The sequence below is a fragment of the Strongylocentrotus purpuratus genome, unplaced genomic scaffold (genome assembly GCF_000002235.5).
Source record: "Strongylocentrotus purpuratus isolate Spur 01 unplaced genomic scaffold, Spur_5.0 spur5_scaffold_2, whole genome shotgun sequence".
NCBI classification, from domain to species: domain Eukaryota; kingdom Metazoa; phylum Echinodermata; class Echinoidea; order Camarodonta; family Strongylocentrotidae; genus Strongylocentrotus; species Strongylocentrotus purpuratus.
This window is the reverse complement of record NW_022145605.1, coordinates 17,772,296-17,788,347: the sequence shown is the minus strand read 5'-3', so window position 1 is coordinate 17,788,347 and position 16,052 is coordinate 17,772,296. Positions and strand designations below refer to the sequence as shown.

The 16,052-nt window shown below is 36.7% G+C and overlaps 1 protein-coding gene across 3 annotated transcripts in view; it reads right to left on the bottom strand.

Moving 5' to 3' along the window:
* The window catches only part of LOC100888618 (kinase suppressor of Ras 1), a 50,837-nt gene extending 42,366 nt beyond the window's left edge, over positions 1-8,471 (bottom strand). For all 3 annotated transcript variants that reach the window (XM_030991853.1, XM_030991856.1, XM_030991855.1), the window contains exon 1: positions 8,314-8,471. In XM_030991853.1, the coding sequence (XP_030847713.1) occupies positions 8,314-8,406 (93 nt within the window). In that variant the 5' untranslated portion in view covers positions 8,407-8,471. The remainder of the gene's footprint in view (positions 1-8,313) is intronic.
* Positions 8,472-16,052: the final 7,581 nt, after the last annotated feature.

Genomic DNA, 16,052 nt, shown 5'->3' with positions numbered 1-16,052 from the left:
GAGTCCCTGGATGTGAAAATCACTCTCTCTCTCTCGGTATATAAAGAAAGCTTCATGGTTTAATGAATTTCTGTCTCAAACGTATGCACATAATACGATAGAGAAGAGATAAATATTCATAGGAACTACCATTGAAAATGACATCTCCCTTTAAAATCAGCAATGCACAGACACTACGCATATGACGCTATTTCTGAGGACGAGTCCCTGGATATGAAAATCACTCTCTCAGTATATAAGGAAAACTTCATGGTTTTTAATGAATTTCTTCTGTCTGAAGAATATGCACACAACGGAGGGGGAGAAGGGATGAATATTGACTGAAATTATAAATAAAACTGCCATTGAAAATTGACAACTCCCTTTAAAATCAGCAATGCACAGACACTAAGCATATGACGCTATTTCTGAGGACAAGTACGTCCCTGGATGTGAAAATCACTCTCTCTCTCGGTATATAAGGAAAGCTTCATGGTTTAATGAATTTCTGTCTCAAACATATGCACATAACGGAGACGGAGAAGGGATGAATATTCAGCCGTGGACTGGGAGGGATGACGACAATGGAGACGCAGGATTAGATTGCACGCAACAACAAAAATGCTGGATATCGTGTAAACCGAGACCGTTTAGGAGACAAGGCATATGTTCATTGTCATGAAGAGGGGTGATAAGAAGAGAGGAGGGAGGAGAAAGAGAGGGAGGAGAAAGAGAAAGAGAGAGGGAGAGGAAGGGAGAGGGAATGAGGAGAAAGATAGAAAAGGAGAGAAAGAGAGAAGGGGAGAAAGAGAGAAGGGGAGAAAGAGAGAAGGGGAGAAAGAGAGAGAAAGAGAAAGAGAGAGACACACACAGAGGGACAAATGAAATAGATAGGGCAGGCAGGATGATGGCAAAAAAGGGAGAAAGGGGAGAAAGAGAAGGAGGAACAAGAGTGGGGAAATGAATAATTCTACAGGGAAAGGGAAAGAGAAAGGGAGGGAGAGGGAGAGAGAGAGAGAGAGAAAGAGATAGAGAGAGAGAGAGAAAGAGATAGATAGAGAGAGAGAGAGAGAGAGAGAGGGGGGAAGCCATGGAGATAGAGAGAGAGAGAGCATGAAAGGAGAGGAATGGAAGATACTGTGTTATAAGAATGATATGAGAGAGACAGAAATTGATAAGTAACAGAAAATATACCTTTTGTTGTTGCTGTTGTTGTTTTGTTATGTTTGTTTTATGTTTGTTTTTGTTTTACTTAATTGAAAGCCATGGCAGAAGGTACTTAAGAGTTTCTATAGAGTTTACTTGTATGAGTTTACTTGTATGAGTTTACTTGTATTCTCGTAAATACTTCATATTCTGAAGATTCGTAAATCTGATCACTAATCACTAAAACCCTAATCACTTTGGTGGTGATTAGACCGAAAGCCTCAATTCTTCTAATCATAGAAATGAAAATAAGAAAACTTACAACATGACAACAAGGGACTTGGTTATTATTTATGTAAATCTTCTTGAAAGACAGACAGAGAGACACAAAGAGACAGAGAGAGATAAAACTAGGACTTCAATAATCGCAGGCAAATACACAATCCCTAGAATAATGCCTCTTCATGTTCGAGACAGCCCGAAATAGACCACTCTTAATTTCTTCACAAATGCCGGGCGATGACGATATTGTGTCTTCAGATTCTCCCAGGAGCGTGTCGTTGGGGTGTCGCTTGCACGCTCCTGACCTTAGCGGAGTCGCCGTATTGTTTGGGGCGAGCGCCGGCCGGAGAATTACGTCACGCGGCGGAGAGTGAGGAGATGATGTCAGAGAAGATGCGTAAATAAATAACAAAAACTACTCTCGAGAAAGTACTGGACGGTCGTGAGCAGAAATGGGAGAATGTTCTATTCTAAGAATAGATGAGAAAAAATGAGCAAGCAAATATCAAGACGATTTCATCATGGTAATTTTTCTCTTCTTGTCTAGAAATAGGCACTGACAAGAAATAAATATGAGGAGATGGAGATGGTCGGAAAAATAAAAATTGAAGGAAAAGGGGAAGGTATTCAATTCTGTAAACAAGTAGGGAAAAATGAGCAAGTAAATATGTCATGATTTTAATATTGGATTTTGTTCTCCTTTGTTGTTCTTGTCTTGAAAAAGCCATCCTCCAGAAATGGAGATTGAAGAACAAGAGGAAGAATGTTGTTGTTTTTTAATAGAAAGGGAAGATGAGAAAGCAAACAAGATGATTTAATAAATGGTACATTTCTTGTCTTGAAATAGTCACTGACAAAAAAAAATAATAATTTGAAGGGATGGAGAGACAGAAGAATGAAAATTAGAGGAAGGTATGCAAAATATAGAAAAGGAAATATAGAAAAAGACATGGGGAGAGAGAGATGGGGGGAGAGAGAGATGGAGAGGGTAGAGGATTAGGGAAAAATTAAGTTTAAATTGCAAAACAATGGCAGACACAGAGGAAAATCTACATTATGTACCGGGTAAGATGTGGAAGAAAAAAACATATGGATAGCGGTTGTTTTCATAAGAAATTAGTTATTTTAATACAAATACAAAGGTAGTCATTTTTCAGAGTCAAGTGAGAGGGGAAAACAGGATTGGAGAGAGAGAGAGAGAATGAAAAGATGGACAGAGAGGCAGAGAGAGGCAGAGAGAGGCAGACAGGGAGAGAGAGGCGGAGAAAGTGAGAGGCAAAACAAGAGGGAGAGGGAGAGAGTGAGAGAGAGACACAGACAGACAGAAAGAGAGAGAAACGGAGAAAGAGAGAGAAGGAAAAAAAAGAGAGACACAGAGATTGAGATTGTATAATGTCAAGTGTTCTTCAAGGCTATTATGGTCCCTTAGAAGGTGTTTTGCTAAGGCTGATACACTTTCAGACGAGCCTGCATCCATAATACCCGCATCCTACGTGCAGAAGCCCATGTAAACATGTCGGGACGTCAACATGTATTACGGACAACACAGATTCCGGATGATTCTGCGTTGATTAATTTTTATTGCTCTATTCTTCTAACTGCTGGAAAGCGACGACGTGCTGAAGTCCATGTCACAATGCACCAAGCATTCTTCTAGTAGATTCATGTTTTAATGAATTTGTTTTGATCCACTGTCTTCTTGAAAGAGTAGGTCATATACAATTAAGGGTAAATTTGGGTGACGAGCATTCATTCAAATTTCAGGTTAGTAGAGAGGAAAAAAATCTCATTTGAAACAATCTATTTTTGGAAAGCAACAAGATGATTCCAAATTTGCATTATAGGTAAAAGTAAATAAAAGTAAAAGGTAAACATTGTTTGATGTAATAGAGGTTTAGCAACAAATACAAATGTCCTGAAGCTTTTCGTCTTGCACTTATTAGAGTAAATCGCAAGAATAAACAGAAAGTTTCTGTATTCATTGCTATTTTTGGATTTGGGGGTACCAATCATCTCTTAGAGAGAGGTTTGAACATTGTTTCAAATGAAAATGTGGAAAAGAATAAGAGTCCCTAAACTACTGTATATTACATGTTACATCCATTTGATAAAAAAACGTATAAATGGGGGCGGCTTATGTTTGCACGTGCTGATAGGACCAGCGCCAGCTGTTATTTTGTATAGTCCAGCAATGACCATAACATAAACTGACTCTAAATAAACATATTATAGAATACGCTGATTCCCAAACTAGTTTCTTGATACTGTATCACTTTATTCAACAATCTTATCCTATGTGTACATGTACAGCTCTTTTTTAAAAATAAGTTTCTTCATATATATATATATCTTGTATAAATTTCTTCTCGTGTGAATACCCTGAGTGCCCCATCACTAAGCCCTGAAAGAGAGGCTTTCCGGGAAATTGAGATCATGATTTGCATGTCGCCAAATGATTGTTAATTTCTTTGAGATGGGCTATATACAAACAAAAATGACAATTTCAGTCTCCGAGTCCAAATGCCATTGCATATAATCACAATAAAATGCAGTTTCTTAGAGTCTGGAACTTTGACATTTTCCCAAATCTATGAGGAGAAGTACCGTGGCATTTGAAACATTGACTAGAAGATTCACACAACCTTTCGCTGTTCCATTTCCTAAATTAACTTCACTAAAATGGCCGACTTTCTTTCAATCTCTCAATCTACTTCTCTCTGCTTAAAGGTACATCAAACTGTATCGTATGTATTATCTAACTTTTTCAATACAAAATTTAAATCATTGTTTTTTAAATACATATTGGTTACGTTTCAGACATAGAGTTATTTAAAACGACATGTTTCATCAGTTTGGGGTCAGAAGGGAATTAACTCACATCAACATTACACAGATTTATCGCCCTTCTGGATCTAAACAGATAATTTGCTCCTCTTGTTTTTATTTGTTTTCTCAGTATACTTTGTACAATTATTTGGGAGGAATTCCAAATTACCCTAAATTACCCCTAACTTCTTTTTGTTGACAGGGATGGGTACTGTATTTAGTTATTATGATGTCCTTTAAAAATCTTGAAATATTTGTCTATCCCAAAATTATAAATAGTACCATAAAATGTCATCTCAATGTACTGAAATCGGAGGAAAATAGTTTGCCTCGAAGCCAAAGAGACAATATTGATATATTTTGAGCCAACGGGTATAAGACCTTCAGGTTGAGAGGAAATTTCTGACATTTACTGAACTTAACACCATCTAGAAGAGACCTTTAGAACTGAATGAGGCAATTGTTATATTGTTTTTAGTTAGGGAGGAAATTTTTTGATGTTTTTGACATATTTTAAGAGCCAAAAAGGTGTTAACCCTGTGTAAAATATATTGGCTAATGTCCTTCTGGCTTTAATTAAATACTCCATATGGATTCTCTAAATGCCGATGCCATGTGAGTAACTACATCATTGTAAATTGTAATGAAATCTAAATTTGACGCTCGGCCCATTTACACCTAGCCCAAACACCATTTTTGAAAAATCATCGATTTTTCCTTAGCACGGAAGGGAGAAAAGACATGTGGGCAAAAAGCTGTAATTTCAATACCGAATTTTGCGTTTACACTGGCAAAAACAGTGAAACTTTGACACGTGTTAAAAAAAAATCAAACTCCAGAAGTGATTCTTCAGTTTCATTTTTTTTTTTTGGGGGGGGGGGGTCATGTTTGCTTGTACTTCGCACCGCAATGTGAGATAAATCAATGATTTTTGGTTGGTCGCAGTGTAAATGCAGCTAGTGTCTACGATATTTGAATTTGTGAGACACTCTAGAGCAAGTGTAATGAGCACCCAGCAGAGGGGGATACTGACACTGTCCAAGAAGCCATCATCATCACTTGTTGGAATCTCAAAAGTCAGAAGGCAGGTTTCATAAAATGGTTAATTCTATGTTTGGCAAGTCTTTGAGAAAAAATCTCAGACAGGCTTTCTGCCAGCCTAGCAGAGGTATGATTGCAGGTGGGGTCGAATGATATAATTTTTGTGGCAAACAGTTCCTCCATATTATGCAACTCCAAGGCTGATGTTGATGCTTTGGCCATTGTACCATGGAGTCATTTTGATCTGAAGCCAAAGTCACTAAGCCAAAGCAACAAGAAAGGCGGTTGGATAACATAACATGCCGACGCACTACGAAGAACAGTACAAGTCGAATAGTGCGAGACTAACCTTACACATATAATGTAGGCCCACATACCGTATTAGTAGTTAAACATGACAGATGGGGTAACCCCAATATATGGCCTAGATAACCAACCGATCACCCTGCCCTGGTTCGTAGATCCCGCTTTACAATCCATCCTGCTATCAGCAGAGCGCCACCGAGGACCATCAAGAGGTCACTCGGCGATAGCATAGCTAGCCCATTATCGAGGCAGGTCAAGCAGAGTGCCGTGACTCGATAATTAGGAACCATGCTTACATTGATTTTGGGCGTCAGGTTTAAAACAATTATCTGGCGCAACAGCTGTTTGGGGTTGCAAACAGGTCGACATGTTCTTGGACCTTGGCCTGGATTTCTAAATGCAGCAAGCGCTTGCAAATTATACACCATAGGCCTGTGTTCATCAGCTTGATATTGCCAAATATCCCGCTATTTCAACTATCCCAATCCAAATTATCCAGTTAATTTGTGTCTTCATCAGCATGAAGTTGCAATAAGCAGGATATTTGGTCGAGATAATCATCCCAAGATAATTTGGGCTAGTTTGCAAAATATCCCGCTATTTGTCCGGTTCATCTTCAACAGCCAGAAGACTTGCACTAGCGCGAACGCTGAGCAAAATAACCAATTTCCAAGCTCGAGTTTCAAGTTTCGAAGTAGAGTCTCAAGCTAATGAGAACGCAATTTGTAACTTCGGGATTATTTCCCAATTCAGTAATAGCGGGCTATTTGGCAATCTCGAGCTGATGAGGACAGGCCTCATGAAGTACCGGTTAGAAGGGCACAAATATGAATGGTGCACAGCCTGTGGATTTTTCTATAAGTTTCTTTAACCAAACCTATACAAAACATTTCAATGGGACTGCATTGTCTTCAGTTGCTGTCAGAGCTACTGTAGAATATCCCATTACACAAGTAAACCTAACCCCAAACCCCATCATAACGCTAACCCAATACACTGCACTGATGTGTGGTAATGATTCCGCAGTTGACCGGATTTTCGAAAATGTTAGCTTAGAAATTATTATTATCCTTTATCCTCTGAGCATATATACAGGGAATAATTTTCCTCAAATTTTTTGATTAGCAATTTCAGCTGATGGATAAATATTTCAAATGAAATTCTGTACATTTCTATGGAAGAAAACTGCTACACAAAAGATATTTTGTATAGCAGTCATGCAAAAATGCATAGCAAATTGCGATGCGATACCAGGAAAATTATTCCCTGTATATATATATCTTGTTTAATATCTCTATATTTGCAACTCTAATTTCCTCTTTAAAAAAAAGTTATCAACATTTTACCCTACTATGTAACGCGCATAGAGACTTTATTAGAATATAATTCGCTAAAAATATATAAGAATCTACTTACTGTGTATTATTAATATAAAACCTCCCAAAATAAATTAAAGAAAAAATGACCACAATTTTGAGTTTCAAACTGTACACTATCACAATCACAAATTATATACTGTACAAATCTGGAAAGTCTTCAACTGCATTCCTTGTGTACAATTGATACCCATAAAGGGTTGTACACCACCTACAACTAACATTGGATGCTAGACCATACCTTCAATGCATAGAGTTTTTTCACTTTTTTTTTTTTTTTTAATTTTAATTGCACTTTCTAACCATATATGCCCACCCAGTCACTCACCCCATCAAATATTCTCAGATTCATAAATCTTGCAAATTCATGCTGAGTACCTGCCCTCATCAATGTGGGCGGTTTCGTGAGAAAGGAGACTGCAGAGAAACAGTCACTGTTATTAAACAGGGCATGTCTTCTGTGAAGTGTCACCCAGTTCTTAGAGAAGAAGAAGACCTCCCAATTATCTTTGCCCTATACCACGCTAAAATAATTGTCACCCGTGGGAATAAATTATATCTTTCTATCGATCAAAGCAGTTTTGGAGAAGCGGCAGTTTTGGAGACGTGATACGGCTTGGAAATTAATGATTTCTACTGGAAGCATCTGTTTCGGTTTCATCCTTGCCCTTTCCATAAAACATACTCCAGACAGGTAACTGTTGATGCAGACTCAATTTCAACTCTTTTTATCACAAAAATTGTGGGTTTTGTAGAATCCCAGCCCGGCAGCAACGTCCTTTGGCAAGACATCAATCCACATTGGCCACTCTCCACCCAGGTGTAAATGAGTACCTGGCAATTGCTGAGGTAGTAATGATTGCAGAAACCCTCCGGTAGAACAGTATTGATATTGTTGTTGTTGTCTTTGTGGTTATCATTATTATTATTATTACTATTATTATTACTATTATCATCACTATCTTCATTATGTTATATTAAAGGGGCTCGTTAACATTGTCTCAGATTTAGCTCATGCTGCAATCATAATTATTAACTTTTAGGTCAGTCAGGTATTCCATGACTTTTACAGGCCGATCGCCTGTCTGATTATCAAGATATTTATGATTGGAAATTGAAATTTCAAAATTTGTTTTCCTAACAGTTTTTATAATACTACATTGGGGGGAATGAGTATGGTAAAACCGGTGAATCAAAGATTTTTACTTTTTTGAGGCACTTCATGACCATTTTGAAACAAAATTTTTTTTTTTAGGACTTCAATATTACATCATTTTATAGACACTGATAACACGTAGGGCCATGCATCTCAGATTTAACATTGTTAAACGATCCCTTTAAAGCTTGCAAGACTTACCTCGGCTGCAGGAGGATGAACATCCACTACGTGAAGCCACTGCTTGAAGTTGGGGTACCTGTTGAGCTCACTGCACCCTGACCCGGTGTCCATGCCGTGCTTGCTGCTGGCCAGCTGGCGGCCAAACAGGTGAATAAGACGACCCTGAAACGATCAAAACAAAAAAGATCCATCGTTGAGCAAAATGTTGAAACATAACGTGGAGTTAAAACAAAATGTTTTAACTCCAGAATTTAAAAACTGGTTAAACCAATGTGGATGAAAATTTTAACTTTAACATGAGAAAGGAGTTTTACAAACGGATATAAATTGCCATGAAACAATTCTTTACATCTACATGTACAGTATGTAATTCTTTGATGAAACATTAACAAAAATCAAAAGCATTGTTTTACGAGTGGGATTAAGCCCTGTTACATACATGTAAAGACTCATTGATGTACAAAAATAAATTTAGGCATACTTTTTATCAAAGTTTAGGTCAAACTTGATCGCAATAGCACAAAATATCACAGTTAGGAACAGGGACAAAAATACACGGGGCACGGGGTAAAAGAGCTCCCGAAAGTCATAACAGAGCCCCCGAAAAAATTGCTTAGAGTTCAATGCAAAACAAATTAGAGAGTGTTACTTTCATGCAAGCAAGCTCGAAAAGTAGCCCTCAAAATTTTTAAATATTTTTTCCCTGGTTGGGATATAAAATTGATCAAAGTGAGTGGGATAATTACTTTGTGTCGGTTACACTCCTACAGTGTACCCATATCATTAAGAGTAAACTTGATACAACATTCCCCTATTTTGTCTTTGGATTATTTTGGGGAAGGATGAGGTTATTTTCGTTACCAGTTGGTATGGAGCACAAGATTAACTGCTATGTGAATCACATTTTATTAATCCAACTTTTTCTTTTCATTTTCAGTTTTCACCACCTTCGGTGTGAACTTTGCATGGGAGGATCAAGGAAGTCACAAAGGGTACACTCATCAAATTGTAATAACGTCAGCTTTGTTTTCGCAGAATGTCATTGTTTCAATCGAAAGACATCAGACGGACTATAAATCAAAGTTTTAAGCATAATAAAGGGTGGCTCCCATTAACACCTCTGCTTTCCTGCAAAAATGTTCAACCACAGCAGTCCATTGAATCCTTCTGATGAATTTCAGTATAATTAATCAATTATGTACAATTTTACTCTGGTATAACAATCATTTTTCATAAAGTCAAGGAGTATTGAATTGACATGAGTTTTGAATTCAAAAGGTTTACTGATCAAAAATCTAAATCACAGCTTAAAGCTGAAACATCTTGAATTTACAAATAAAAATGCAACATACAAAATACATGCAAAGAGTATGATATGAAATTGGTGAATATAAAATGAAGACATTAAGCCGAGAAAATGATATGAAAGGAATCGAAAGGAAAAGTAGAAGAGAAGAAAAAATGAAGGAAAGAAAAAAGGAAACACGGTTGATTACTTGATAGTAAACAAGAGTTTACAGTTGATATGTTCATGCTGAATATTCCGAAGGCCATATGATGCACTATAGTAACATACATGTGAATAGATCAATTAATTCTGTTTTTGTTTTCATTCAGTTGGGAAACAGGTAAATCAGAGGTACCAAATGTCCTTCACAGTGTGTTTGTTTTCTACATTAAGATCATAATTGATCATAACTAACTGCTAATTTAGACTTCACCTTAACCACAGGAAGAGATATGGTATAGATTGAGAATGATTTAAAACCCCTGTGGTGAACCTGTGGTGAGTGGTCCACCCTCAAAACTCTATAAAATAAAGACGCCCACTGAGTCCCCATTGTGTATAAATTTCATGTGCATGTGAAGAATATCATCAAGCAGTTCTTGATGACCGGTGCAATGACACCTTGAACTTGAATTATGACAAGGAGGATGACCTATGGTAACTGCATCCAGTGACAACCTACAAACCCTAGTGGAGGGTTTTGACTCTTGTGTGTGACCTTTAGTGACTGTTCGATTAAAAAAGGACCCCAAATCAGATGACAATTTGTGCATTCTCCCTCCCCTGCAACTGTGCTTACAAAATACAAGTTTAATAGCTCTGGACAAATTTCTTTATATTATAAACAAAATTTCACACTGTGCCTGAAAACTGAAGAAAGGTTTCTACTCAGTGAAAATACTAGTGCTGTAGTCAAACGTTTAACCGTCCGGTATCCGACCGCCCATGGCGGATTCCGTTTTCAATTGGACGGTTTCGTTTTCCTGTTTTAAAAAAGAAAAAAAAAAAAAAAAATTAAAGTTTCGATTTATGCCCCTCAGTAATCGGTGTGATGACTTACCACTTGGAAACTAGAACAACACTCCAATTTGTCTGTCATCTTGGTTTGAAAGTAATCTTTGTAATAGATCTCAATATATATATATATATATATATATATATATTCATCCAAGTTTAACACATGGTGTACCACAAGGTTCTATCCTAGGTCCTCTACTGTTTTTAATTTACATTAATGATCTTACACATTATTCTAAAACGACATTAATTGTTACTATTATTTGTGACTAGTTTTTTTTTTTTTTTTTTTTAATTTTTTTTATAAATCGTTTAACCGAAAACCGTCCGGTTTTGACTGGCGGTTAAACGGAATTGGAGATATCCGTGATGTTACAGCACTAGAAAATACTTTCATTCATTAATACAAAATATTATTTAAAACCTGATAACAAAATATGTCATTGCTTGAAAAAACATATATGCCTGCAATACTCAGTGAACGTTGTCATTTCTAAGAATAAAAACTGGGAATAATTGTTTTTTCCTTCCCAGCGAGAAATAAATGGAAGCCAATAACAAAATACTTGGAAAAGGGGGAAAAGAGAAGGCTTTCGTCTGCCCTGTGAATGTGTACAGCTGTTCCTTTATCAAAGGGCGTTCACTGCAGTCACATGGGTGCTTGCGTGGGCGTGGGATTTCTGGCTAGAGATGTGCGATTCTTGCTCCCTAGCCCGACTGCCCGCTTGGTCGGTTGGCCTCTTGTTTTCTTTCTCTCAAAATAAGAGTATGATCTGTCTCAGAAATGTACATGCAGTCATGTACATGTACATTTCATTATGCTAATGTTAGTTACATGGGAGGGTTCCTACAGTTCAATACAAGATGGAGTTTATCATTTTCACTTGTAGCTATTGCAAACAAATTGTGCAATAACGTTCAACATGGTATGCCATCTTGTTTACTTTCTTTCAAATAGGAGTAATATTTGTCTCATATGTTCATCACATAAATTCCACTCATACATGTAAATGATGCCACATACAAAAGCTCATCATCAAATCACCCCTTACCAACCACACCCCAGTGAGACTAGAATCTCAAGAATATAATACTAACTGTTAATACTAACAATCTTTCTTTCTTTTTTTCTTTAATATCTTTTTATGCTCTACAGTTGTTTTCTGTTATCATTCTAACACGGATCTACAAATTAACAAAACACAGAAACTCACCATCTGTATTAAATCACAATACTTCCAAATGAACCCCCGGTAGAATAGAGTTTGTATCATGTACGTTGGCTTGGCAATGTGCAAATCATCCAAGGGAAGCAGGATATTATGATCTTTGAAACCAAAACTGATTCCACTTGTGTTTATGAAACAATAACCATGGTAATTAACTTTTTATGACAATAACATACTATATACTGCAGGCAAAATATAATTCAAAGAAGTTTGTTTCACAACAGAGTCAAACTGAATAGATGACTGTTGGCCTTATGAGTTGTTAAACAGAGCAGTAAAGAGATTTTTTAAAACAAGAATGATGTCAGTTCTCAATATGGCAATGTAGATATTTTACATCATATATATTGAAACCCATTAATGACCAGTATTGGAAACGCCCCAATTTCAAAAAATTAAATGGAAGCTCTCATTACCAATCATGTGAAAGAATATGTTTTGACTAATACATGATGATAAAAAATTTGCCGGCAAACCGCCTACTAATTCATATATTTGGTAAATTTGTTTCTCTCATGGTCTGTGAGAGATATAGGGTAGTCCCATATACATCTTTCTGTGTATAGTGCTTGTAACTTTACGAAGAATGGGCCAAATTTCTTATCATTTTGATGATTCCAGAACCTTGCAGATGCTAGATGCTAGATGATCAACCTTTTCTGATCGATTCCACAACGTTTCTTTCACAATCCAATCGCATGACCATAACTGGTCTTTACCTTTAAAGTCTATAAAATCATTGGAGTTGCTGCCTTTTTGCTTGATTATACTCCGTATGTCAAACCGTATTTGTGAAAGGCTGAGATGCAAATTGGCATTCGTTGCTAATCACTGCATGGTTTCTTCTATATAACCTTCATGATGAATATTATGTGGCTTCATATTGAATTATTTAAACTACAATAAATGTTTTAAAGAGAGTCTCATGGATATTGAAGAGAAGAAAAATATCATTAAAATTGAACATTATTATTCTAATGATACTTGAAGTTGAAAGCCAGGAATTACGTAAACATGCAGTTTCTTCAGGAGTTTCTATGTCATCCCATACAAAAAAATTCTGTGATTCTTTAAAAAAAATGTATGATATACGAGTGTTGTTTCACTACGTGTATTAAACTCTTTTTGTCAAATATGCATAAAGAGAAACGATATTGATCAAGATTATCCCCATTGAAAAAGCAAGAGTTGGCCCAAGTGGGTGTTTATAGGAGCTTTAATAGTACCAAGATAAATTTTCAGAATTGCTTGTAATACATGTAGCTAAGAGCAAGTTTATTGATATTAAAGGTAATACAAAGTTTTGGAAAATTTAAAAATTTGGTGGATAGTGATTCTTTACAAATTTGATATATTTGGATGCTCCTGTGGATGTATCATAAGCACTAGAAAATTTAGCCCCTAAAATGCCTCTGGTTTCGAGATAAATTGAATATACAAATTTACCGGTGCTCCCGGTAAATTTAAAAGAAATTCAAATAGCGCCTACGGCCATACGATGGCAGCTGCATCCATGAAAATCTCAGGATATGTAGTTGTGATATGTAGTTTCCATAAAGAGTTTATTATTTACAATTTCATAACTTAAGACTCGATTTCAACCTAGACAACGATCACTGCATATTGTAGGATAAGCTTCCAATATGTTTATTTCGACCAAATTCATGACCCCATACCAAAACTTTGTATTACCTTTAATCACTGCAGCCACTGTAAAAAGAAATTGCTCCAAAACACCCCTTATATTTTCTGAATGTTGGGATAATAATTGTATGAGCTAAATCAGAAGCAAATTCAAATGCTTCCATTATGAACACTTTTTTGTTTTGAAGCAATTTTCTATATTATTCTCCTTCCTACAAAACCCTATTATGGACAAGGAATAACTGGCTGTTGAGTGTAGTCTTCACATACATATACACTGTTCATGTCATGTAATGTACATGCATGTATAAATTCCCATTCCTGATCTCCATACATACATGTACATCAGGGTATGCCAGTTTGCATTAACATGAATCCAGGGACCCTGAAACCGAATCCACCAGACTGAAATTAGGAATGCGAGAGCAACTGCATTTTGAGGAGTCAACGAGAGGGCAGACCAGAATTTACTATCATTTCGATCACTCTGCTTGTCAGGATAACCTAAATATTGTCTGTTTGGAGCCAGAAGGGCATTAACTATGTGTAAACTATGTCAAGAGATACAATTTAAATGTCCTTTTGGTTCTCAATCATCAATGTTATAATGTAGAAGAACATATTCCTATTGTGCACAATGCCTACTTATTCTGGGTAAAAACAACAGAACTGTCTCATGAATGCTCAGTACAGGGCATTCTCAATTAACTTTGGATTAGCAAACTTCAATTTCTGGACAGAAATTCGGGGAAGTAAAATCAAGGATCTGTTTCATAAAACATGTTATTAATAACAAGTTACAATAACTGTTATGACCTACCAAAATCATTGCATCTGATTGACTGATAGCAAATTTGTCATTGAAATTTAGCATTTGTTATTGATCACAAATTTTGTGAAACAGGGCCTAGGGCTGTTTGAATCAAGTTTATGTCTCCAAAGTGGGCTAGTAAAAGTCATTAAATGTGGGTTCATTTTTCAATACAGAGTTCTTAAAAGATGATATTAATCATAACACCTGTACATATCTGGGCCTTGTTTCATATAATCAGTTATCCATAACAATAATAAATCTATATGACTAATTTGCTCTCAGCCAATCACAAGCCACGATTTCAGTAGCTTATAACGGTTAATGTTACTTGTGACTGATAACAGGTTTTATGAAACCAGGCCCTGCATGATCCAGGGATCTCCCTCTCTACACGAACACACTGAATGCATGATCCTTGATAGGACACGTACATTATACAGTAGAAGTAGGCCACGTTTTAATTGCAGGCCAACTTCAAGGAGCCCTTTGATAAAAATCAATGGGAAATCTATAATGGAAGGACAAAGTCAGAAGCCACAATACCAGCATCTTGATCTCTAAATACACCATAAATTATGAAATTAATAGCTTTTTATGTGGTAAAATCTTATAAAAAACATAGATATGGCCTTTAAGAACATTTCCTCAGCTCCCTCTTCTTCTCACCACAAGCACAAGTCTGTTGCTCATGCTGTTGTTTTGTGAGCTAAATAACAATTTTCTCGGGAGGGATGTTCAAATGTGAATCACGCTGATCTATTTCCAGCTTACTATTTAATAGTGCAACCTTGAACTGCCCAGGCACTGGCAACATGCTGAAATACACTGCCAAGAAGATCGACATCCTTTTCTTCCCAGGAGGCTAGAAATAAACCCAAGTTTCACTACAAAAAAGACGTGGCTTTTGATTTCAAATGCAAGTGTTTCATAATCGACATAGATGGATCCTTTTGGACTGCTACCAATTTTATTTTAGCTACATTGAAAGTACAGTCAAACCTGCTTTATAGCGAAAGACCGCTCAAACAGTCAAGGGAGAAACAAACAAAATCTTTGCAGACAGATAATCATCATATACAACAGGTTTCCATGAGAGAAACATTACATGACGGGGGGAGGGGGGGGGAGTGGTCTTTCTATACAGATGATCATTAAAACAGGTTGCAAAATATATGAGAGTAATCCGTATGGAGACAGAAGGTCGTTAGCTCTGTGTAAAAAAAGGTATATGAGATCAAGCCTTTCTGGCTTTCAACAGATGAATTGTTTAAAAATTAGGCCTACATGTAACTAGCCTTCATGTATGATGCATTATTGTTGCTCTAATTGGTTTGTTACATAAATATGCCTGGACGCCAAGACTAGAGAATTATGAAATGGACAACATGCCTGGGAAGATTGCCAGCTCACAATGTCAATTGTTCCCAAAATCCCCTCATCATGTCCTCCGCATGTCGATTGCATGTGAATCCACACATTGGGTACCTCAAAACACTGATACCCTTTTCACATCTATTTTTCTTAACCCCGGACTATCCTTAACCCCATACTATCCTTAACCCCATACTATTTTTTTTGCTGTTCACATCTATTTTCTTAACCCCGGACTATGTGCTTAGCCGGGGTTAAGAAATATCACGCGATTCACACTACGTTCGCCTTAGCCCCGGACTATTCGATAGCTCATGAATATTAATGCTTTTGCTACCGCGCATGCGCCTTTCGACTAAACGTGAACTGCATGCATGCGTAACGTGAACTGCAT